The sequence below is a fragment of the Thamnophis elegans genome, chromosome 1, assembly GCF_009769535.1.
Source record: "Thamnophis elegans isolate rThaEle1 chromosome 1, rThaEle1.pri, whole genome shotgun sequence".
Lineage (NCBI taxonomy): Eukaryota > Metazoa > Chordata > Lepidosauria > Squamata > Colubridae > Thamnophis > Thamnophis elegans.
Genome location: NC_045541.1, coordinates 70,778,600 through 70,805,755, shown reverse-complemented (window position 1 = coordinate 70,805,755; position 27,156 = coordinate 70,778,600). Strand labels below are relative to the sequence as shown.

Genomic DNA, 27,156 nt, shown 5'->3' with positions numbered 1-27,156 from the left:
AGTCTTTTAGCAATAAAAATGGCAGGGAGAATCCAATTCCATTGTCCAGCTGTGAATTTCAATGTAATAGTTCAAAAGAATATGGACACTGAAAATACTAAACCTTGTCTCAAACTCAAATTCATATATGTAATTGCTTTCTAAAGTTATTATGTTCCAAGAAGAACTGACTGACAGTTTTAGAAGCATGTTACATTCTGTTTGGAGAAATAAAGAATTGAACTTGGGGCATTGTGTATTGAAAGCATGGGCTTTCTCCTTCATCTTCTGCTCTGCCATCCTTCCCTATGTTACTGTTTATGCATAATACTTTAAAACATCGAAGGACGTTTAAAAAATAACATTTTTGCAGCACATTGTTAATGTCGAAAAAGTTGACTAATAGCAGACAGATTTGCCAAGAAATCAAATCTACTGATTTATTTAATCACAATATTGATGAATATTTACCTACCTACTGCATTTCTGTAGCTATAATTCTATGCTTTTTCTATAGAATTAAAATGTTTTCATTCTCTCCACTTCCCTTCTCAATTTTTATATCACGTTGTTATTCCAATTCAGTATTTTAAGCCTTGGGCTACACACTTAAGCACCCTGGCTCCTCAAACGAAGCATTAAAGCCTGCATATTTTTCCTAATCTCTAGTCTAAATAATTATTTGTGAGACTGTGCGGCAGCTCGGATTTAATGGCTTCCTCTGCTTTCAAGCTACCCTAGAAATAAACGTCACTAGTCTGCAATTGGCAGTAATGCCAAAAGTATATTTTCTTCAGAGAAGAACATAATACAAGTTACTCTCTAGCACACCTGTGGAAAAGTAGCTATTCTTCATGATAAATTGTGTCTTTTGGTTAGTGGCCCTGATACGTTGCTCCTGAAAGCCTTCCAGACTCAAGGAAAAATACCATTTGGTCCCAGTGATTTATGAGAGGCACAAACCTGATAACTGAGGAGGCAGTTCCATTCACAGTTGCCAAGAGAAATGACTGGATGGGAGACAGTTGTCCAGCTTTTTCTGGAAGCAGGAGTAAGTGTCTAAAATGTACGTGTGCAGAACTTGATAAAATTCCAGTTGACACTTCTGAGACACTTGACTGAAGAAAGAAAAATGACAACTCCCTCCTAAGCCTTATTGTGGCACTGTGATTATTCACATTAGAATTTAAAAAGAAAAAAAACACATTCTCATTTGCAGGAAGCAGACTTGTTAGGGTTGGCTTTCATGCATGTACAAGTTGAAGAAATTCAGAGTAGTGGTTATTTGGTCTTTTTGAATAAAATCAGGCCACATCTTTAAAATATATACATTTAAAAATAGCCTTGGAGACGGGCAAACAGAGCCTGTAGCTTTCTCTCCTCCCCCCCCCCCCAATTAGAAACTGGTTTCTTGACCTAAAATAAACTATACCATGTCTTTGGGCTGCAAATGTGAATAAGCCAATTCAGTGAAAGAAAAGTAAGTTTACAAATTTAAGCACAAGAATATGCAAAAATGATTGCAGCATCAGAAATTACCAGAGCACATTATAGTTACCTCTAATCTTGGATACGGTAATTCCTCAGTTGATTGATTGCATGCATATATTTCAAATGGCCTATTACACAGCCTAATACTAAAACCTAAACTAAAGTGGGGGGGTGGCGTTTACAAAGCTATAATACAATTCATAAGTAGGAAAGTAAATGTGATCTGATTTTAGACAGTTTCAAGACAAAATACTGTGGCAGTTGTGTCTTCCAAAATCTGGGCAACAAACTAATGTGTTGCTTGAAGGTCAGTAGTATGATAGATAGGCTTTTGTTAGAGTACAGGTGCCCCATCTTAATAACTAGCCGTGGGACTTTTCATTGCCATAGGGATGTCCGTGGAAATGAATGTTTTGAAATACAATTTCTAATTGTTTCCAAAAGTGCAGCTCATGTGCCCCCTACTGACTTCTACCAATTTTAGCTTTCATTAGAATAATTTTGGACAGAAAAAACAACAAAAAAGGTCTAATGCATGTTGTTTATTATTTCATGGATATTTATTCCTGGCTAAGTTGGGTAGTTTTATGGAATAAGTCCTGTAAATCTTGTAGGAGTTACTTCTGAGTAAACACAAAATTGACCTGGTACATCTTTGGATTAAAAATAATCAAATCCCTGTTGTATACTGTGTTGAGATATGAAATCAAGATTTCAAAACATTGAGAAGAACAGCAACAGCACTTTTGTTTTGGAGGGTCCAACTCTCACTGCTCCTATGAACCTTGATGACCACATGAAGGTTCATAGCCAACCTTCTTGGGTTTTAAGTGCCCCCACCAATTTAACCCCATAGCATTAAATTGGGGGGGGGGTCAAGGGAAGGGTTCCAATTGCTGCAAGTTTATTGTAACTCCTAGAGTTTAAAACTGCCTTGCTTATTATTGTGTACGTGTTTATAAAGCCATGTTCAGTTAGTTAATACAGTAATAGTATTTCCACTTGAATGTAGTGAACTTACTCTGGATCTAAACCAGCATGAATTTCACCTTAAAGGCAAGCAAATTTAGTGTTCCTTGCTCACTTTTCTGAGGCTGCAGATTTAAGTAGACTGATAGTTTCCTTCAAGAAAAAAATCGGATCCGTTAAGCATCAATCAAGCAAATTGCACACATTCTTTGAGTTATCCATATTGGTGTGTATCACATTTAGGTTTAGGTATTTTCTCCTTCCAGAACTACAACCTTTACGTGCAACTGTGTGTAGTCTATGCTGGGATGAATTGACTTATTGTATAGTCTCCAAGACATACGTAGATATCAGAAGAGACACGTAGAACAGAATTTTTCTTTTAAAATGTAAAATACATAGAAGAGGAAGAATTGGTGAGAGTGCTTTTTCTCAGCTTGGACTTGACACCTGGAATCTCCCCTTTTCCCTTTTATGCATGATGACTAATAATGATAGATGAGCCCTGGCCTCTGTTGTACCCCACCCTAGTTAGTAAACAGTGTTGTGGGTTTCAGTATATCTCCTGCATTTTCTTTTTTGATTGTATTAATTCTTTATATCAAAGAGGATGGAAAAGGTAGTTGTTTAAGAATGCAGAAAAGCAGCATTCTTTGCAATAGTTTTTTTTTAATAGGAGAGGAGCAGGCAGCGCTTAGAGACAGAGTTAAAAGCTTCATCCTGGAGCTGAGCGGGAACTGACCAGCCCAAAGTTACCCAGCTGGATTTTGTGCCTAAGGTGGAACTAAAATCCCATGGTCTACTGGTTTCTGATGTGATAGCAATGCCACTTAGACTTATAGATCACTTCATAGTGCTTTTACAGCCCTCTCTAAGTGGCTTACAAAGTCAGCATATTGCCTCCAACAATCTGGGTCCTCATTTTACCGACCTCAGAAGGATGGAAAGATGGGTCAACCTAGAGGGGGTCAGAATCAAATTCCTCACAGTGAGCAGTGAGTTCGCCTGCAATGCTGCTTTCTAACTACTGTGCCACCAAGTCTCCTTAACCACTGCAGAAAACTGGCTCTCTAAATTCTGTACTAAGTACCGTATGCTATCAAATCAAATCAGGCTGCCTGATCAGGTCGTCATTAAATCCATCCTGCTCTTCCTGCCCCAGTTCCTTACAGTCATTCTCTCAGATCTAATCTTATGGTACAATTTCAAAAGGTAGCAGAAATTGCTTTAGGTAATGATATCCTTAAGTGGTTTTCTACTGATCAGTACCTGAGAAAGAAGATTTTCATCATATTAAACAACGCAGCGCCTCCTTAAGAGACAACAGAATCACTTACTTCTTCCGAATTCTTCACAGATGATTTGAGGAGTACACAATATGAAATTCATAATAAATTACTGAGTCTGCTACCAGAGGAGATGATGCTTAGCTAACAGGAATATCTTTTAATAGGATTTGGATAAATTTATAGAGGAAAGGCTACTCATCATGATGATATATGTTACCTCAAGGATCAAAACCTCTGAATGAAAACCAGTTACTGGGGGTGGGGGATCAAGAAGAGATTGTTTCCTCCTATTTCTCAGCTTTCCCAGAGGCATTGAGTGCTGTGAGAAATAGGACACTACAGTAGACAAGTCTTTGGTGTGGTCTCTAAGTGCATTTCTTGCGTTTTTCCTCCTCTTCTGTTACTGCATGCATGCATGCATGCATGAGTGCTCTTTGCCAGGAACCTGTGTCTGTGACATAAAATCCTTCCTTGTGTTTAATTCTGAATATGTTTATTTTACTACAGATGTACATAGATCATGTTAGGGTGGTTACTTTGCCTTGTGCTTAGTGTTTTGTAACAACCGAGCCATTGTGGTTTGCAAAAATAATGGTTTATGACTTAACTAGGATGTGTGAACCGTGCTCCAGCTTTTAATTGCAGTTACATATTTTCCACTCCGGAAATGACAAACCTTAGTGGTTCTTTTGTACTAGAAGGTTTGGTCCACATATAAGACATATAATAGTTGTTTGTCCTTGATAGCCCTACAGAGATTCAATTATGTTTGGTTTATAAAGCAGCTGTAAATAGGTGAAGAATTGGTAGAAGGATTAGATGGAGATATCACAACACCAAGGTATTAAGCTTCATAATTGATAATTACAATTGTTAGCTCAACTTTAAGGCATAATGAGTGTCACTAGCAAATACTGCTTAGGTAAATGAAAATAGCGCCCCCCCCCTCCTTCAAATTCTTTGATTACCCACACAGGCAAACAGACCTGATCTGTACCTCTCATTGACTGTTTGATTTTAGCTTAAAGCAGGTTTTATAACTCAGGCAATTGTAACATATTCAATAAACAATTATCAAATGGTAGTTTAGTTCCTAACTCATGCATAAAATAGGAACTACAACAGTGTCAAGGAATAATAAAAATAGAGCGCTACCATCAATAGAAAGGGGTCGGTCCATATTTAATCCCAGTTAGGGAAGTAATAGAAGCTTTTGGCCTGTGTTATAAAATGGATGGGCATCTTAAGCTGTGTGGTTAGCAGCAATACGAACCTAACAGTGATTCATAAGTAAAAAGGTACTTTTTCCTGTACTATATAAGGAAAATATGACTTATCAGGCAAGGCACATACTAATGTGCAATATTTCATTTTGTATTACCTTTAATTTCAATCAATTTTCTGTTGTGCAATACCTTTTATGCTGGCTAACCTATCAACCCAAGTAATTTAACTATCTGCAGAAAAAACCCAAAGCTTTGTGTTAATATTGTGATAGTTTTAATCTAGTGAACAGTTGTATGTATGCAATACCTGACTTTTGTTTTGCATTTCTTTCATTTGCTGTGTGTCAGATGTTTTTACGACTGATAGATAATAGGAAGCTTTTAGAAATCCAGGCTCTTTGGTAAACAAAAGAGGATTCATTCCCTAAAGATTTCAGAGAGGAGTGTCTAAAGGCCATTATTTATTGTGCAATAAATGCTCAATCGTTTGAGAAATCCAGATGTTCTTTCCAAATGCAGCCCAGCTGCTACACATGTGGGGAAATTATCTTGTTATTGAATTAAGATTGCACCATTTTATTTCTGAGATCCTTGAAATGTATATTAGGAACCTGGCAATAGTCCAGAAATGGGCAGCTGAAGTCAAGGAAAGGTTGGAACAATTATGTACAAGGAAATATTTCAATGTTTTGCCATTTTACTTTGGAAAAAAAGAGAGCAAGAGCAAAATATATACATAATGCGTAGTAGCATAGTGTGGAAGAAGCTATAGAGAAATGCAAATCTAATCCCGACAGGAGCCATTGAAGACATAAAAGGCAACTCAGACCTGGAAAAAGAAAGGTGTTAGGAAGAAACTTAACATAAGTGAAGGCTTTGCTTCTGATTGGCATAAGAGAAAGCAGAGGGAAGATTGTTGTTACCTCCTCCTACAACTCAGGGTGGAAAGAGCCACATTGATAAATTAAAAATAATTGCAAACCATAAAGGAGTGGTTATTGCACTGAATTGTTTGGTAACTAGCAGCCTTGTGACAGTGAGGAAGCTGACCATGTCAAGCAGGCATTGGAGTCTTTCCAGGCAGTGATGGCAAAACATTCTTGGCGGTGGCAGCAATGGATTTATTGAATTTTCAAAAAGCACCTGGCTGCACAAGGCTGCTTGGCAGGCTGCATGTTGTTGTACAGGCCTGTCCTACAACAATAAAATAGCATTCTTGTGATCCTTGTAATGCCTGTTTCCTGACCTACCCTATCTCAAAGGACTGACAGAAGTTGAGGAAGAAATCAATCTCTTTCACTCCCTGTTTTAAAAGGGGGATCATCTACAGAAGCTGGATTTGGTAGGATAGAAGCATCTTCTTCACACAGAAGAAGGATTAAACCATTAAGTTTCTGATGATTGTCATAAATTTAGATTGCTTTAAGAGAGAGTGGACAAATTCTTTATGGAGGATGCAGCTACTAGCCACGATGGTTACTGGGGAGGCAGGATGTTGTGGACTAACAGGGAGAGAGGTCTGTTGTCCTCAGACTTTACTTACAGGCAATTAAATTCATGTGACAGATCCAAGCCTAACACCAATCATTTATACCAGTGAAATGTACCCATTGGAATTGTCCTAATCAGAGATAAAACAAAAGGTGAACAGAGTTAAAGAGGAGTCAGAGGAATGAGAAATGACTTCTTGCATTTATTTCGTGTATTGTTTTTATACCTGAGCAAATTTAGCTTGAATTTTAATAAGCACCTGTCTCCAGGATTTTCCTATTTGCCTGGAGTTCCTCCACAGGTTAATGATATGATTTGGAAATATCTTTTGCTACTAGCTGTGCATTTGTATTGCAGTTAATTGGGCCTCTTTATACTCATATCAGCAAAGTATGTTGGAACACTCATTATTTTTCAGAATTCCCCGTCCCTTTCAATTCTTTTTTTTAAATCCTCAAGCTATCATAATCCTTCCATTCCAGTTCATATGAAGTGATTGCCATATCTGTCTGTTTCTGATGCCTTTTCATACATTTCTATTCTTTAGTCTCCATAATATTTAAATCATTGCAAAGGACTCACTGGAGAAGAGCCTAATGCTGAGAAAGATTGAGGGCAAAAGAAGAAGGGGGCAACAGAGAAGGAGGTGGCTGGATGGAGTAACTGAAGCAGTAGGTGTGAGCTTAAATGGACTCCAGAGGATGGTAGAGGACAGGAAGGCCTGGAGGAACGTTGTCCATGGGGCCGCGATAGGTCAGACACAACTTCAACAACAAATAGGAATCAAAAACTGTACCCAAAGCCCCCACAGATTCAGAGACACAATTCCTTTATTATCACAAGGGCAGAAAAGTTGCTGAAAAAATAATGACTACCATATCATTCTGTTCCATGTCACTTTTATTAATATGGCAAGAGTTCCATAGGATCATCTGCTTAAGAGTTCATTGGTTTGAAGTGCTCCAGAAATGTAATAAATATTAGATTATTTCCCACAGCAAGATTTAGCATCAATTAGAGATGCATTTAACAGTCTGGTTATAGATTCACACTGATCCAAGATTGCATAGATTATTTAAAAAAAAGACAGAGAGCTGATGCAATTTTTCAGACTACTCATGACAAAATAGAGAATGAAATGATACAAACCCCTCCCCCCCCAATAAAAATATCATATTTGAAATTTCAGAAATTGGTGCAGTGAAAACATTAAGAAGTGATAGGGAGAAAGCATGGAGATAATGAATCAATATAGCCCCTATAGCAGTGTTTCTCAACCTTGGCAACTTGAAGATGTCTTGAAAATGCTGGCTGGGGAATTCTGGGAGTTGAAGTCCGGACATCTTCAAGTTGCCAAGGTTGAGAAACACTGCCCTATAGTCTCTGCTTCTGTGAAATTAATAAATAGACCTCCTCCTTTATTAGGGTACAACCAATACAATTTACAAAAGAAATCTTTAAAAAAAATGTGCTGCTGTTGCAAAACTTCCTGTGGCTGCATTTAGTTTATTTATATTGGGCAGAGTTGCTGTATCAGGATGTGCTTTCAATTTGATGGTAGTTTTAATGGATCTAGGGGCCTGCAGGCTAGGGGGTGTCTCTAAATATAATAAAAACCATGAATTTTTCTAATGAGAGCCAAGGGAAGAGGGAAAGATCTGTACTTGTTTGTCTCTCATCAGTCTTAGCTGTATGTTTGGGGAGCTATTTTTGCTTAGTTGCATAGTTCTGCTTTCATTCATGGTTCCTCTATTTTTTCACTCAGTTTGTTTGCAGATGATTGAATGCTAGCTTTGGTATGAAGTGCAGTTAACCTATTTACTCCTTATTGTGTTGCCTTTATTAAAATAAAAATCCTTTCTTTTGTTATTTCAGGTTTTTTTTAAAGAACCCTAGCTCTGTTGATCACACTAGTACTCTAGAGCAGTGGTCTACAACCTTGGTAACTTTAAGACTTGTGGACTTCAACTCCCAGAGTTCCTCAGCCAGCAAAGCTGGCTAAGGAACTCTGGGAGTTGAAGTCCACAGGTCTTAAAGTTGCCAAGATTGAAGACCACTGCTCTAGTGTAGAACATCCTCTAACCCTGATTAAGAGGGGAAATGGGAACCATTTATTTATGTTTGGTCTTAACAAAAGATCTTCAGCTCCATCTAGATTTGGGGTTGGCATTTCTCCTTCAAGTAATGGCCATGTCTGGGTAAAACCATTTCACCTAGGGTAGGCACCAGGGGTGGGTTTCAACCGGTTCGCGGCGGTCCCCGCGAACCGGTTGGTCGGCAAACCCGGAAGTGTAACTTCCGGGAACGGCGAAGGGCCCGCCCGCCCACCCGCCCGCATTCCTTACCCGGTTTTGACGAGTTCTGCGCTTCCACGCATGCGCAGGACGCATACAGCGCCTGCGCGATCCTCCAGGAGCAGCTGGAGCATCGCACAGACGCTAGTATGCATGCGTGCGCTGCGCGCGTGCACGAGGACGCCGCTGGCCCCGTTTCAACCGAACCGGTTGGAACGGGGCGAGAAACCCACCCCTGGTAGGCACCAGGAATCCAGAGAAAAAGAGTGGGAGGATGGCAGTCCTGATTGGTTTGTATGGCTCATTTGTAATAGTCATGTCTCTTCTTTCTCCAGTAGCTGCGGTATATCTTCATGGGCAATCTTCTATCATCAACCCAGATAATTAAATATTCTGTTTATTAGTGCAAGATCCTAGAGTAAATAAGAAGCGAATGCTATTTTTTTTTTGCTTATTGATATGGCCACCCCACTGGTTTATGCAGCCACGCTGTACCATTTCTTATTACCTATGCTTGGATTGGCCTTCCGCTTTTATTTCCATCTCCTGTGTTGTAATGAAAGAAATCCATTGGATTTTTCACGATAGCCCTTCATCCTCTTACACATGAGGCTAATGTTTATTTAAGACACAATGCTACATCTTCTCAGTAAGTAGTACCTTGAATTGATTGAATTCTAGGTGTTTCTGTTGATTTATTGCTTGGTTGCTCTAAATTTTCCCTAGTTGTTTATACCAGAAAAATAATAATGAAATAAATGTTGAATTATAGTCTGTTAAAGAAAACGTTACACAGTACATGCTTTGTCTGACTACTTATCTGTTGTCTTCCATTTATCTTCCTCTGCTAAATGTGGGCTGAGTCATGATATGTTGTATAACTATGTACATTTGATGGAATACATGTTTAAGTGGAGGCCTATGTGTGGAATTAAAGTTGTGCTAAGCTATCAAAAACTTCTGACCCATATATATTTTGTGGAGGTAGCCAAAGCATCTACTTACCTTAGCTAGCTCTAAACAACTGGGACCTTTCCATGAGAATTGCAATTAAAGTAGCTCTAGTTTTAATATTGTCATACTTTTCTAGGTCAAGGCCACTATTTTAGAATATGAATTCATTCTCTTGAGCCCTAATTAGAACCTGTGCTATTTAAATTCTAGATCACACATGGACAACCCACACCCTAGCAGGCTACTTTCTCTGGCCTGTGACTTGGGGATATTTTTCTCTACCAACCACTTTAACAGCAGTGAAAAACATCTGTATCTCTTTACTATTATCTAGAAGAAAAACAGCAGCCCTTGTTCAGGACCCTTGGCTCCAATGTTTATAAAATATTGGAATAAAAACAGAAAAGTAGCATGAATCCAGGGAGTAAAATTGTGGATTTAAAATCCCATCTCCTTCCCAACTATCTTGAGGGCTGTAGGAGAGAGAGAATGATATCTGAACACTATTTGTCTGGATAATCGAGACACAAACAGTGGTCAAATACATATTTCCTCCCAAATATCATCTTCCCTCCCTGCCCCAACCTTTACTTTTATTTTCCTTTATTTTTAATTTGTGAGAGAGGAGCAGTTCTTAATAGTTGTTGGATCTGTACTTTTTTTTAAAAAAAAATGCAATGTTCTTTTGCTGCTATAATTGTTCTATAGAAAGGCATGCAGCTGGAATGCCATGAAATCATAAAGCATACTAATGATAATCTATGGTTGGTTCTGGGTGCTGCATTGCAATAAGGCTCGCTCTGTCCATGTGCTGAATCTCTCCATCATCAGCCAAAGCAGCAGTTTCAATCCCTGGTTTGATCTCCCCAGACTGAGATCTTGCTTGGCAAAGGAACTGCCAAGAATTCATAGTTGTTGTTTTTTCTGACACTCCTTCACCAAGGTGAAATTAGAACAAAGTATTTTAAAAAAATATTGATTGAACCATATGTTTTTGTTTAGTTTAACAGAAAATAGTACTAAGTACTAAGCCCAGTAGAAATCCAAACAAAATACAAAAAGACTTTGAGAAGTAGGGATCTGAGGCACTGGACACATCTCTGGAGAAGAAAGCATTCATCAGTTCTGCTGGCTAGCAGACCATCCATTTTGTAAAAATTGCTGAGAGATATGGACAAAAGCAAGTAAAAAAACTTTAAAGGACAATGAGGCGATGTGATGAGAAATTATTCTTCAGATTACCGTGACTAACTTTGGATTTTCTCTTCTCAGGGACACCTTCCCGTGATGTCGTCCTGGTTTCAGTCATCATTACCATTAGCCTTAGTGTCACCATTGTCCTGTGTGGAATTTGCCAGTGGTGTCAGCGCAAACTGGTAAGTTGAAGTTACATATGATCAGCTACACAAAGGAGGAAGCCCCAGAGAGGTGGGAAAAGAAGCTGTTGTGTTTCCTTGGCAAACCATCTGTGTAAAGGCATGGAGAGCCCACAGAAATTATGAAATAAGCTATAAAAGCTATGAGAAGTTCCTTCTGTGGAGGGAGGAAGACTAAAGCAAGAGTTTACTTGCCAATAATAGCAATACAATGATCATGGGATATAATGCCACCAATTACAATGGGTCTGCATATTTTAATCGCACCAATTTAAGATCAAGAGCTTCAGGAAAAGAGTCAAAACCAAACACTAGATTGGAAAATAGGCAGAGGTGGAAAGAGGCAGACAGATGAACATCACAGGGATATCTGTCCTTTAAAGACAGAACAATGTGGGATTAAAAGATGAGGGCATTGTGCTCTTTCATCTTGCCACCCAAATTAAGGTGCATATTGATTAAGGCTGACTATATTATTTGGGAAAATGAACCGGAATGCGCTTATCTTTATATTTTACAGTAAAAATACAGCAATAATAAATAATTATTTGTTGGTGTTCTCGCTTTTCATGATATGCTAACCCCTGCTGCTTAAAATAGTAATCTTATTCAACACAATGGGATGCTGCTGAAAAAAAAACATGAATTGAGGTTGTGGGAGAAATCAAACCTGGGCATCTGATGGTGTCCTCCCTTCTGCAAATACAGCTGAAGACAAAGGGAGAAGATGCACATGCTAAGCCAAGAATAATGAAAGGACCTGTCTTTCCATTAATGCTTCTTTTATGTCAAATGCAGTGACATTATCTAAGGCTGAGAGGTGTATATAAGGACGTCTTGGAGTTTTAAACTGTTTAATACTTTCCCTTAAAAAATTGTACTCCGTCCAAGGCTATATGACTGGGTGGGGTGGGAGAGGGATAACTCCTTTATTGTAAAAGGGGAATTCAGGGAAAGGGGAAAAAGAAACGAGCTAATTGGGGCTTTTCTGCTCTGTAGCCTTAAGCCGCTTAACTCCCATGTGTAAATTGGCTGGATAAAGCTCTCCATTATTTCTGCTTGTTGAAAGCTGGTTGTGAAGCATGATCACGTTATTGCGGGACACTGCCACAGTCATAGATATGCACCAGTTGCAAAGTGTCTGAATGGCAATTTTGTGACCCCAAGATGCTGCAACAGTCGTAGATGCAAGGATTGATCAGGACGCTGTTGTTTTCTTCAACCATCATAACTTCAAATGGCCACTAAATGTGGCAGACAGTAAGCAAATCTGTAGTAGAAAGTAGTAGGAGAGTTCTCAACAGTTCATTAGCCAAACAACCTGAGATAAAAAAATAACATTAATCTCACTATTCTGTGGCAGAAGAAAGATGCTACTGCTAAATAATCAAGTATTTGGTATTTTGTTTAAGCCAAATTTGGGAGCTAGATGGAAAAAACTTAATTTAGTCTTGAAGACATCCTGCCCCTTTGTTTTGAAAGTGTCCTTTCTAGGCAATGTCTTATAATGGTGTTTTACATAATCTGAAGACAGCCCACGTCTCTTTTGTCAAAGTTGCTTATCGGTTTACTCTTTCATTCTCATGCACACCAGTCACAATCTTTTGCACATCTACGCATTTCATTTGCTTTCCAACAGAAAGCCTCATTATTGCTGTTGTGAATGCTACTTAAAATACGTAGGAGTCACAATGCAAGCACAGAAGAAGAATACAGGTGCCTGTAAGCCTCATAAACCCAGATTCTCACAGCAACTCCAGAAATGCTGGCAGATGGCCATTTTCATGGCAACAGAATGGGAGGCATATTAAATGCATAAGAGATAACTAGATTAACAGTAATTGATCTAATTTCCTTTAAATTAAATCTAATATAGTTTTTCCCCTTAAAATAACCAGTTCCTTCTCCTGATCTACCTATTTTTGGGAGGAAGGCTGCTGTCAAGCTTTTCAAGACCTGGGTCTTGGTCTTAAACAGACTGCACCAGAGATGGTATTCAGCAGGTTCTGATCAGTTCTGGAGAACCAGTAGAAGAAATTTTGAGTAGTTCAGAAAACTGGCAAATACCACCTCTGACTAGCCCATCTATTCTTTACCTCCCGAGTCCCAGCTGATCTCAAGGAAATGGGGATTTTGCAGTAACCGTCCCCTGGAATGGGGAGGGAATGGATATTTTACAGTATCCTTCCCCTGCCACACCCACCAAGCCATGCCACACCATGCCCAGTAGTAAAAAATTTTGAATCCCACTGGACCATATGTTGAATTGATAGTCGGATGCTGAAGGCATGTTTAGTAGCAGATATCATACATCCACTCTATTTAACATTATATAAAGTATTTTTTTTCTTAATGTTATATTTAAATGTAGCATTTGTCAGTAGTTACAGAATTCTCCAACATAATTCTCTGAATGGCTTTGTAACCTTTTAAAACAGCATTAGAAATTGTCTCAATATATTACTTCAAAAAAGAGGAGTTAGTAGATAATTCCGCACTTTTATTTGTATTTTATTTGCTATACTTCATTTTCATTAGAAATTATTATTTTTTAAGTGTAACCATTTCATTGACCTAAGATACTGTTGAAAGAGTGAAGAAAATTGGAAATGCTCATTTATGTTTAATTAAAAAGAAGGAAGGGAACAGAATTATCCCATTATAAGAAGAATGTAAAATCTCTTTCTCTTTTTCATTAAATTTAGAATGAATTGCCTGCTAGGCCATTACTCAATGTGCCCTTGTCCACAAGTGTTGTAATGTGGCACATTTCTCATATTTGTATTGATCTCTGCTCAAGGTGCTCCTGGCTGCATACAACCTCCATGTGGGATACACTAGGCCACCCATGAGGAAGTCTTTTCTTGACTGTGTATTACATCACTCTTCCCCTGCAAGGTATCCTCCAGTCAAGTTAGGTTGTAACTCCTAGAATTCCATTCTGCAAGATGTTCAGAGTGGCTAGAAATTACAATTGCAACATTTACAGTTCTTCCAGATATTGTAAAGCTTTCTGGCAGCTGGCAAATCTTTAATTTACAGGATAAAAACTATCAATACAAGCAAGGGTGTGCTGCTATTTCATGAACAAAGGGCTTTCCAGTCATAGATAGGGGAAGAGATGAAAGTCGTTATATGATAGTACAGAAAAACAAAGACATCTCACTTTTTCTTGGTATTCTTCAAGAAGCAAGACAGAGAAGTAAGAATAGAACAGAACAGAACAAAACAGAAGAATAGAATAGAATTCTTTATTGGCCAAGTGTGGTTGGACATACAAGGAATTTATCTTTGGTGCATATGCTCTCAGTGTTCATAAAGAAAAATAAAATACATTCATCAAGAATCATAAGATAATCATAGGTTACTAATAAGCAATGAAATCATACTAGGAACAAAAAACAATAAAAATTGTAAAGATACAAGCAACATGGTTATAATAATAAGTGGGAAAAGAGGTACTAGGAAGAAAGAGAAGAAGAATAGTACAGTTTTAGTAGGTAATATGTCAGTGTTCCGGGAATTAGTTGTTTAGCAAAGTGATGGCATTCTGGAACAAGCTGTCCTTGTGTCTATTTGTTCTGGTGTGCAGTGCCCTATAGCATCATTTTGAGGATTAGGTAACAATGCAGGCAGCCCGCTCTCACTCAGCACTTTCTGAACTACTGCCCCTACCAGACATCTCTTAACATAGGTTTCAACTACCACCCTCATGGTACCTGCATTCCTTCCTTCATCCTTGCAAATATGACCAGACTGCTGTGAGCAGATGCTTCCGCAGAATTTCTCTTCACATTGTCTCAGCATTTAGATCAAACTCAAGGCCCACAGGCTGATCCGGCCCACAGGGTGCTTAGATCTGGCCCACAGACCCACCCTGGAAAGAGCAAAGGAATGGGCCATGCTCCATTTTCGCTGGCAGAGGGCTGCAGGATGTCGAGCTGGCCATGCCCACCCTGGCTACACCCACTCGGCCCCCTGAGGTCAAACACAATCCTGATGCGGCCCTCAATGAAATTGAGTTTGATACCCCTGATTTAGATGGTTATATTGTAATATTTTAAAACAAAATATAAGTTGTTCTGACACCCACATGCCCCTCATCAATTTAACAGTGGACTCCCTCAAACTCCCTTCACCATGTTCTTGAACAAAAACAAAGGGGGGGAGGGAAAGATATAAGAGACTCAAATAATGAGAAGAGCAAGAATTTATATATTTTCAGAAATCTGTATTTGCAAATAACTTGCTGATGTTTCGGATATTCACATTTAGTGTTACAGATGAAGATTGGAAAAGCAAAACCAAAGCAATTCAGATGCAGTGTTGTGCAATTGTTTAATAGCAATCTGAATGTTTCTGCAATTTCAAAATCTTCGCCTAACTCCCATATTTGCAATCTAAGTAAAGCTTTGATTAGATATTGTGATCCAACATGCACATACATTTGCTCGGTATGCTACCTCACAGATCAGGAGAGAGGTAATATGGCATATGCCCTCTTGCAGGGGTGGGTTTCTCGCCCCGTTCCAACCGGATCGGTTGGAACGAGGCCGGCGGCGTCCTCACGCACGCACGCGGCATCCTCGCGCACGCATGCGGCGTCCTCGTGCACGCACGCATGTGCGCATGCGTACTAGCGTCTGCACGATGCTCCAGCTGCTCCTGGAGGATCGCGCAGGCGTTCTGCGCATGCGTGGAAAGCGCAAAATTCAAAAAAACTGGGTAAGGAGCGGGCGCGGGTGTGCGGGCGCGCGCGGGCGCGGGGGGGGCTTCGCCGTTCCCGGAAGTTACTTACTTCCAGGTTCAGCGACCAACCGGATCGCAGGGACCGGTGCGAACCGGTCGAAACCCAGCCCTGCCCTCTTGGCACCTTATGTCTTATAACACAGTAAAAGCTACAAAAATATTTAGCATAAACTTTATGAATTTACCTCATTAGATTTTTGAAGTATTACACCAGATGAAGACCCCTGCATATACAAGGCAATGGGAAATGGAATTCAGGAAGCATAGTTAAAAGTTAAACTTATGTACCATTATTGAGTTCCATCGTTAAGCAGTGTTGATGACAACAAAAATATCCTATTTCTCGGAAGACATAAGAAAGAGCCAAGTGTTCATATTCAACCAATTTATTCAATTCAGAGACAATTCCCAAACCTTCAACTGACTCTCCATTTTATAATAACTCAGATTTTTAAAATTATCTATTTTATGATAGATTTTTTTAGAGAAATATCTCTGCAATTTGGGTTATATTGTGGGACCTGCATCTTGGATGCTCATTACCTTGAGTACAATATCTATTCATTAGAATGTTCCACTTCAATATGCTTCCTTAACTGTCTGTTTCAAAGTTAGCAGTTAGTTATATTTTATTCAACTGAATAAGCTTTGAAAAATGCATAAGATTTTCCCAGGCTCCAGGCAATCAAGGCAGCTGACCAAGATCCCAACTGTGTAGAGGAGCCAGATGGTATTTGGTTTCCAGCATTTGTAATAGATGGCTTTAAATGGGTGTGTATTATTAGCTCTAATTTCATGTTCAGAAAAGAATATTGTTTAGAAACAGAAAATTTAATTTTTGCCGAGATGTTTCTCTTGCTATTTGTGGCACTTAATAAATGAGTAGGTTTACCACACAATCCTGAAACTGGTGAAAGTATTTATCTATCCCTCATTTATCAGTTTCTTCCTGACCAGCTCAAGATTGACTCAGCCTACCATCCTTCCAAGGTCGGTAAAATGAGGACCCAGATTGTTGGGAGCAATATGCTAACATTGTATACCACCCAGAGAGTGCTGTAAAGCAGAGTTTCCAAACCTTTCCAGACCTGCAGGGAGGGAAAGCGGGTAGTTCTGTGTGAGTGACAGGCACAAGCATGCACACAGATCCATTTGTGTGAGCGGCAGGTGCTTACCTCTCATGCAAATGGAGCGCACACATGCTTGCCCGCTGCTCAAACAATAGGAGATGTGCACACATATGTGCTCACTCACCTCTTTCACGGGCTGATTCCAATTAACTCAAGACCCAGTAGTGGGCCGTAGCCCAGGGGTTGGGGCCCTCTGCTGTAAAGTACTATGAAATATTATATAAGTCTTAAGCACTAGTGCTAGTGCTATTCATTCTCTGGAAAAATATATGTCCTCTATGTGAGATGAACTACTCCAATGAAATCAAGGTTCTAGGCTAAATTAGTTAGGATCCAATATATATATTTAGGTCTATATGTGTGCAGTCATGTGGAAGACTGAGTATGAAAGACCAAAAACAGCACCTAAGCATGAGATGGTAAGTTTTACTCCAACCTGCATATTAAAATGAAACAGGGAACCTATGTTCAGATGACTAATCCCATCATCTCCCAGCATTCAAACCCATGGAAAACCTCTGTTTTGCTATCTCCTCACAAGGAGAAGCCATCTAGAATCCATGTGGCTGATCTCCCATCCTTTTTTATTATTAAATTATATGCCACCCATTTTGCCATCAAGTGAGTCAAGTTGCTTATAACAAGTTAAAGATCACAATATAAAACAATCAAACAATAAATATTTGGCTATTGCTGTTTCCTCCCAAAGATTGGCCTTGTACTCCATCTCTCAGGCTGGGGGGTGAAATTATATGCCCCTCAGACAGGGTTCGCAATTTGGGAGTCCTCCTGGATCCACAGCTGACTTTAGATCATCATTTGTCGGCTGTGACCAGGGGGGCATTTGCCCAGGTTCGACTGGTGCACCAGTTGCGACCCTACCTGAACTGGGAGGCCCTTAGAACAGTCACTCACGCCCTTGTGACCTCAAGACTGGAATACTGTAATGCGCTCTACATGGGGCTGCCCTTGAAGAGCATTTGGAGACTTCAGCTTGTCCAGAATGCAGCTGCGCGAGCGATTGTGGGTGCACCTCGGTACACCCACGTTACACCTATCCTCCGCGAGCTGCACTGGCTGCCTGTTGGTCTCCGGACACGCTTCAAGGTGCTAGTCGTTACTTATAAAGCCCTACATGGTATTGGACCTGGGTACTTGAGAGACCGCCTCTTGCCAATTACCTCCCTAAGACCAATTCGATCCCACAGACTAGGCCTCCTCCGAATACCATCTGCTAGCCAATGTCAACTGTTGACCACTCGGGGGAGGGCCTTCTCTGTGGCCGCTCTGGCCTTCTGGAATGATCTCCCCGTGGAGATCCGGATCCTCACCACCCTTCCGGCTTTCCGCAAAGCCACTAAGATCTGGCTATTCCGGCAGGCCTGGGGCTGATGAGTTCCCGGCCTCACTTAAATGGTTGTGACTGTTGCTCTGTTTTTAACTTACTTGTTTTGTCCTTTGTTTGTATCCTCCTCCCCCCCTGCTTGTTAGCCGCCCTGAGTCCCTCGGGATAGGGCGGCATACAAATGGAATAAATGAATGAATGAAATGAAATATTGCCATTAAAATTAACAATAACTAAGGAAGGAGCAATATACAGCAGGGTAGAGGTAGGGTCTTTTCTTAATCTCCTAATTACCTACAGTATGAAATGCTCCCATAGGAACCCCAGGTCAATTAGCAGAGCTGGGTTGTAAGGCTCTTCCAAAAGGCCAGAAGAGTGGAAGTGGTTCTCACCTTCAGGAGCACAATGTTCTAGAGGGTGAGAGCCATGCAGAAAAGGTTCTTCTCCTGGACCCCACCACTCAGAATTCCTTGACCATTGGAGTCAGCAGCATTCCTCTTCTGCCAGCCTGGATGTGCAGGCAAATCCCATTAGAGTAAGATGGTTCCTCAGGTTTATGGAGAAGTTCCAAGAACACTGGCTCCATATTTTTTTCCATGGTTGTTGGCTTCATTTTCACAGAGCCATTTTCAGTTTACTGGAAGCCTCAGAAAAGTACTTATTTCCATAAAAAGAGAAATGGGAAGGTTGGGGGCAGTTAGACATAATGAGTCAAAAACTCATCATTCACTTCTCCTGTTGGTATGGTCACAATTGTGACGTTATCAGGAATATTGATTCCCTTTACAGAAGGTACTTCATGCTAACGATACTGCACTGTACATTAATGTAATCTAATACCACAAAATATGGCTGATGTGAAATATGCGTTAAAAAAAACCTTAGGAGATAAATCAGGTCAGCAATTTCAATGTTTAATCATGACTATTTTAATATTTATATGAAATGATAGAGAGCAGTTGGACTAAGTGCAACGTATTTTTTAGAAGTCTTGCATTTTCTCTTGAGGAGAAGGAGAAAGAAATAATGTTGGCTAAAATTAACTCAGATGCAGTTTTGCCAAAGCTTTTTGTGTCATAAAAATTGTATAAATGGGAAGAATTTCAACAGATGCAGCATCTTCTATGGTAGGGAAAGAAGTTTCAGCATTTTTAAACAAGTTCCTATAAAATTCTGTCTTCTGGAAAGTATCATTCATCTAGAATGGAGATGAAAGGATATGGCCTTAAGCATCCTTATTGGTAAGTAAAAAATATTTCATTGAGAGAGACCTAGTTTTATTTAGATATCATCAGGATTAAATGGCAGCAGAAATGTTGGAAATGTCATCAGACACCTGGCTCATATTATCATATGTGGTGGGCATGTGTAGAAACAAAAAAATACTGGACAAAAACACATGTGTGGTTGGAAAAGCTGATACAACAACATATTGGCCTGAAACCTGAAATATTCCTGTTGGGGATTTTACCAGAAACTTATAACAAAGAAAATGTATATTTGATTAACCATGTAATAACCGCAGCTAGAATAGTATTTGCACAAAACTGGAAAAGTGAAGAGATTCCTACAGGGAAGAATGAGATTAGAAAAATATTAGAATATGCAGAAATGAACAGATTAACATTGGCAATCAAAGAGAAAGAACAAACTGATTACTATGCTATATGGGAATCATTTTATCAATGGTTAGAGAATAAATATAAGAATTAGAAATAAAAGTAGATGAGTAAAATATAGGAAATGTATTAATAGTTAAATAAATTAAGAAGAGGATTCTTATAGTATTAGACACTTAAAGTATTGGTATTAAGCTAAGAATAAATTAAATAATGAATATGGCTGTAAATTTTAATTGTTACTGCACAGAATATTTGTACCCAGATGACATACTGTTTAATGGAAGATGGATTGTTGTATAAAAATAAAATAAAACACTTTGCAAAAAAAAAAAAAAAGGAGTAACTGGCAGCTGAGTTGGACCAGAACTAACATTCTCCTGATTTTTAGCTTATTGCATTAATCACTAATATATTCCTTGACTTATGACCATTTGCTTAACAATGGTGCAAGTTAGCAACAACCTTGAAAAGGTACTTTCCACTTTGTAAATATTGCACTGCCCCTCCCACCCTCAATAATCATGTGATTGCAATCTGGATGCCTGGTAACTGGTTCACACATACAACCTGTTGTCAAGCATTCCACAATCATGTGTTCATTGTTTACAATCTTCTCTGCCAACTTCTCTAAATGGTCAGTGGTGAAGTGGGCAGGGAAGGTTGCAAGCTGCTGCCGCCGCCTACTAAGCAGAGTACTTCTTGTCTCTGGATGACTCCATCCATTTAATGACCTGCAAGATCATTTAATCACTGCAACCAGGCATACCATATTGTAGTTGTTGAGCAAAACAATCACATGACACTTAATGACTGTTTCACTCAACACCCGAGATTCCAGTCCCAATTTTAGTCATTAGTCGAGGACTACCTGTATATCTTCTGCCAACCTAGCTGTTCAAAAACATATAAAAATACAAGTAGAAAAATAGGGACCACTTTGATGGGAAGGAAACAGTGCTCCATGTGCCTTCGGTGTTTAGTCATGCTGGCCACATGACCACAGAGACGTCTTTGGACAGCGCTGGCTCTTCGGCTTAGAAATAGAGATGAGCACCGTCCCTAGAGCTGGAAATGACTAGCACACATGTGCAGGGGAACCTTTAGCTTTACCTGTACATCAAACTGGCTTTCAAAGAAAGCTATTGTATACTTAAAAAAGAAATCCATGTAATGTCTCTGCTGTATTTCTGTTGCTGCTTTCTCATATAGCTCGTAATCCCCATGTATCTGGTATTCTGGTATGGTGCGAGAAGAGCATTGCTAATGGCTCAAAGGCTATTGAAAGGTGAAAATAAAAGTTGCAGGCTGAAGTCAAAATGAAAAAAAAGCACTGTAAAAAAAAAGAGACAACCAAAAAGCTTAAAATATTTTGAAAGCTATAGTGTTTCCATTACAATACCCACTTTCATAAATCACCTAGTATTTTGAAAAAAAACCCGATGCCTTATATTTTTAAGTTTTTATTTTGTTTTATTGAACATTTATGCTGTGGGAAAAGCAAGAAAGCTAGGTGTGTGTGTGTGTGTGTGTGTATGTATGTATATATGTATGTATGTATGTATAGGCATACAGTACATAAAAGGAGTTAGTTTTTTGTGGTGGTTAATTCATAAGGATGGAAATCAGGAGACTGAGTTGTAGTCCTGTTTTAGGCATAAAGTCAGCTAGGTGGCTATGGGCCAATTATTTTCTTTCAACCCTAGGAAGGAAGAGGCAAGGGCAAACCACTTCTGAAAAGCTTTGTCAAGAAAATTCAAGTACTCGGCCGGACAATAGCCAGGAGTCAGCATTGACTCAAAGGCATTAAAAAAAATACATGTGCATATAAAAATATATGGGTACAAGCATTTTTGCAATTTTTTATGATGCAGGCAAATCATGTTTCAGAGAACTCACAAGGCATTTAATAAGGAATCATCCAGCTGTATTCATAACATTTTATAGGGGATCAAGATAATGTGGTCTTCCTTTTTTTTTAAAAAAATCCATCTTTCCCACTACTTCCATGATTTTTATATCTAGACAAAATAATTATACAATTGCCTCTTTCTTAGGACTGTTCCATTTGGAAGTGCCTAGCAACATGAAATAAGCAACAAACACAATTAAAACATGTCATTCAAATATTGAACAAACAGCAAGATGTATCAAATATATTCCTCCCTTGAGATGCATCTGATCTAGGAACATGATTTTGCATCCTACTGTCTCTATTTCTGTAAAGGGAAAATGATAAATGAGTCAAAGGTGTTTCAAGAATAAAGATTAAGAATAGAAGTCCAGGGTGGGTGATGAGTCTTGCATCTTCGTTCTTTGGCATTTTAATGTGGAAAAAAGAGGGGGAAATTGTGTTAATGAAGTAATAAAAGAGTTGCTTGCAAAATCCAGGCTTTGTGAGGGAGAATATAATCCTTGCCTTCTGACAGAGTGAAAGTTTGTTAATGGGGGATGGGGTCTGTGAGTGAATGAAGATGTAACAACCAATGAATGCCTCTTGCTGAATGAGTTATTTTCATTGTTGGTTTAGCTGTTATATAGCATGTTAGAAGATAACCGTTACTTGAATGTTTTAGTGGAAGTGTTTGTTAGGACTGGTAAAAGTAATCTACATGCCAGTAAAAAATCTGCCTGGCTGGGATGAAGGAATCATTTAATATTGTGTTATTATTAATAAAATTGCATCATTCTCCCCATTATACTATAAAATATTGTAATGGAATATTACTTTACACTTTTTTAAATGCTTTTAAGTAATTTAATTTGGACCAGTCTCTCTCTCACAGGGTTGTTGTGAGGAAAATTGGAGGAAGAATGAGTATTAGGTATATTTGCCACCTTGAGTTATTTATAAAAATGATAAAAGTGGGAGAATAAATAAAATATTTAAAGTTCGTTATATTCATTTTTTCTAATGTACTGTGTTGATCATGACAGTACCCAAAACTAAACATATGTGGCCTTGCCAATTACCTCCCAAAGACCCATTAGATCACACAGATTAGGCCTCCTCCGGGTTCCGTCTACTAGCCAATGTCATCTGTCCACTACCCGCGGGAGGGCCTTCTCTGTGGTGGCTCCGGCCCTTTGGAATGAGCTCCCCGCAGAGATTCGGACCCTCACCTCTCTCCAGGCCTTCCGAAAAGCCATTAAAACCTGGCTGTGTCAGCAGGCCTGGGGTCGATGAGTTCCCTTCCCCTCTCGAATCGTGTGGCTGTTGGTTGTTTTAAATGCCCTGTACTTTTTGTGTTTTTCCCTCCCCCCCCTTGGGTTTGTGCGCTGCCCTGAGTCCCGTTGGGAATAGGGCGGCATATAAATAAAATGAACCTCGAACCTCGAACCTTCCTTTCATTGGCTGGCATGTTCTTAGTGAACATGCCTTCATGGCTGGCATGTTCACTTCTTAGGAATTTATGCACAGACACTGGACATTCCCAGATCCTTTCTCTAGCACAGTGTTCTCAACCTTGGCAACTTGAAGATGTCCGGACTTCAACTCCCAGAATTCCCCAGCCAGCAAATGGCTGGCTGGGGAATTCTGGGAGTTGAAGTCCAGACATCTTCAAGTTGCCAAGGTTGAGAAACACTGCTCTAGCATGACTATTCAAGGGCTAAAAAAAGGCTGCAGATTTTTTTTCCCTCCTCTTAAAAAAAGAAAGAGCTGAAAAGGCCTACTGCTACTTACTGTACCTTGCAATGCAAGCCAAACTGGCTCGTTTTTCCTTGAACTTAACCTTCACGCAGCTGATCTGGGAATTCAGAACTGGGTCAGCTACTTCACATGTGCCTTTATTTCTCCCCTTTTATCAATACCAAAATGCACAAATAAAAACAAAGGTGATTTTTTTCAAGTTTTCTTTTCCTCAGCAGGGGATCAAGGTTAATGAAGTAGAAAGAATAAAGTCGATAGATACTTACTTTAAAGCAGACTCTTTATCCCAGGGCAGACATTAGCAGCATCCCAGTTGCTTTGCTTGTTCCTTTACATGCTGAGAGGTGAGTCATATTTGCCCTGACTCTGACTTACTATCAGGATTGCACCCAGCTTCTATCCGGACATCGTCTCATTCTTTCCTAAGGAGAACCAAGGGCAACTTCCTGGTTCAATCTACATGTTTGGCTCATGACGTAAGAGAGAGCTTGCTTGTCTATGTAATACAATCGTTCATTAAGCAGTGATATTGCAACATTAATAAGTAAAGATCCTCACTTGGCAGCCAAATTAATAAAAGCAACTGACAGTGAGTGAGCAAGCAAGATGAATTAAAAGTTCCAAAGCTGAAAAAAGAAATGGAGAGAACCTTGTCTAATTCAGTTCCATCCCAGTGAATGAAAATAGCACCAAACTCCAAATAAATTGTTTAAAAGGCTTCCACACCAATAGAAAAGACGAAGTCACTCTTTTGCTTTGACCAGCTGGAAAAGATAACAATGAGAGGCTAAGGAAAACCAGATACTTGCTGGTTAAAAATGACAGGTTGAAAAGATGTGAGGCAGCCATCTTACCCTGAATTTATTTGTGTGGCTTCATTTCTGGTATTGGCAAATTATCCGTAGTTCTTTTGCTGTCTCCCATTGGTTTCCTGGATGTTTGTTCAGACTGTACAAGGAATTTATTTCTTTATATATTAATTGCCTTTAGGTCCGGAGTGTCCAATCTTGGCAACTTTAAAACTTGTGGACTTCTGCTGGCTGAAGAATTCTGGGAGTTGAAATCCACAAGTCTTAAAGTTACTTAGGTTTGACAATCCTATTTTAGGACTATCTTTTCCCAGAGAACGGAAAGCATTGTATATGGTTCTTTCCACTGCAGCTTCCCATCACTCCCTTTACTCATGGAATTCTTTCAAGTTCTGTTGAGAGATACTAAGAAACCCAAGGTTTCTTGGATAATTTGTGCTGAGTAGAAATTAGAATATGGAATTGTAACTGAGAATCTGGAAGAGTGACCAGTTGGGCAACTGGGGTTCTGCTGTGGACTAGATGTCCCTAAAGACATGGGGATACCACTGTAGCAGAGATATGGGGCCAGGTGGTGAATTTTATCTGGTACAGACAAAGAGAGATCATGCAACCATCCGCTTGTCCTCTGGACAGCTGCTCCTCATAAGGAAACTGCAGCAACTGAGGGTTTTGAAGTCAACTCATGAGTTGAGCATCTGGAAAGCGAGGAATTTCATTCCAGCGCATAGCCTGAATGCAGCCTACATGGACACAATATTTGCAAAAGCCTCACTTTTTTAGCCACTATTGGATGTAATCAATTTATATTTAAAGAGAGATTTTCTGAGTGGTAAGATAAAATAAATCCACTTGGTGAGTCAACATACTTTCTGGATTAAAGAAGGAAGGGAGAAAAGGCTTTAGAGGATTTAAATTTTTGGCAAAGGCTAATAAGAATTGGATGTGAGAAAGTTTAAAATGGATAAAGGGGTCAGTAATTTTGGAGGATTCAATTTTGGTTAAAGGGCATTTGAAAATATTGGAATTAAACAGATAAATAGATTTGAATTTTGTGGGAATATCTGTTTACAAAATAAAACTGACCTATTGTCTATGCCCTTAATGCTAAAATAATGCTTATTTATAAAATAAAAGTAAAGATAATATTAACCAGCTTATGATTATAATTACAGACTTTTTAAATTTATGATTTATGGATAATCAGTGCTTAACATGGAATATAAATGGAACAAATGCTCCTCAAAAGAGGAAAAAAATGTTATTTTTAAAAAAATAAAAGATATAATTTGCTTACAAAAACACTTATTAGAAAAAAGATATAAATTATGTGATTTACAAAAAAATTGGGTGAAGAATTTCTCCCAGCAGGAACAAAATGAAAAGAAGAAAAGAAATGAAATTATTTTGTATACAAGCTCCCCAACTATAACCAGAATTTATATTGACTGATGAGCAGAGTAGGTATGTTGGGGTAGAAGTTAATTTGTATAGGGTTAAGATTCTGATATTGGGACTTTATACTTCAAAGGAGGATAAAACAATAATAAAACAAACTAATGATCTTTTCTTATGAAAATTGGTGTTTAATGGGAGGTTGGAATGCAATAATCTTCCCACAAATGAATAAAACTTTTGAGAAAAAATATTAAAATTATACAAGGTAATATTTTATTTGATGGACAGTTTAGAGTATGTTGATGCATGGAGGCATAAAATGACAATTCAAGGGAGTAGACTGTATTTTTCTGAAAGACAGCTCTTTTTCAAGAATCAATATGATTTGGATTTCAAAGAATTTGACTACTAAGGTTCATAAAGTTGAGATACTACCAAAGGTCTTTTCAGATCATAATCCAGTGAGTTTGGTTTTTAAACCAAACTCACAGTTTTTCCACAGAGAGGTTTAATGAAATGCTGCTACAGAAAGAAGCAATAGTGGAAGACCGAAAAAAGGAATCTTAAAAAGTTTTTTTTTTCAGAATAATCTTAACAAATGTAAGAAAGGTTTGGGACACAAGGAAAGCTTTCATTAGAGGTTACTTTATACAACTTTATAGTGAACTCAAAAAGAAGAGGCTAGAGAAAACAAGCTGTTTTGAATGAAATAAAAAAAAACAGAAATTAAAAAGTTTTCAAAGATCAATATTTATCAATAAATTAAGCTTTTAGAGTGACAATTATCTAAGAAATGGAGACAAAAATGTATTATTTAAACAAAAGAACTGAATTTGCAAATAAACCAGGGAAATGGTTGGTGTATTAATTACACAAAGAAAAAGAAAAGAAAAGAATATTGAAATTACAAGAGGAAGATACTATAATTACAGATAATGTTTGGAAATGTTTGGAAATGTTTATTCCATTTGTATGCCGCCCTATTCCTGAGGGACTCAGGGCGGCTAACAAACAAGGTGTGGGGGGGATACAAATAACAAAACAAAAGATAAAACAAGTTAAAAACAAAGCAACAGTCGCAGCAATTCAAGTGGGGTTGGGAACTCATCAGCCCCAGGCCTGCCGGAACAGCCAGGTCTTAATGGCTTTGCAGAAAGCCTGAAGGGTGGTGCGGGTTCGGATCTCCATGGGGAGATCGTTCCAGAGGGCTGGAGCAGCCACAGAGAAGGCCCTCCCCCGAGGGGTTGACAGTCGACATTGGCTAGCAGATGGTATTCGGAGGAGGCCTAATCTGTGGGATCTAATTGGTTGTAGGGAGGTAATTGGCAGGAGGCGGTCTCTCAAGTACCCAGGTCCAATACCATGTGGCTATTCCAATGTATTTT

General features: G+C 38.9%; 1 protein-coding gene across 1 annotated transcript in view; it reads left to right on the top strand.

Moving 5' to 3' along the window:
* SYT7 (synaptotagmin 7) overlaps window positions 1-27,156 on the top strand; it is a 255,232-nt gene that overhangs the window by 129,593 nt on the left and 98,483 nt on the right. The window contains exon 2 of the mRNA XM_032234644.1: window positions 10,966-11,069. Coding sequence (XP_032090535.1) covers window positions 10,966-11,069 — 104 coding nt within the window. The remainder of the gene's footprint in view (window positions 1-10,965; window positions 11,070-27,156) is intronic.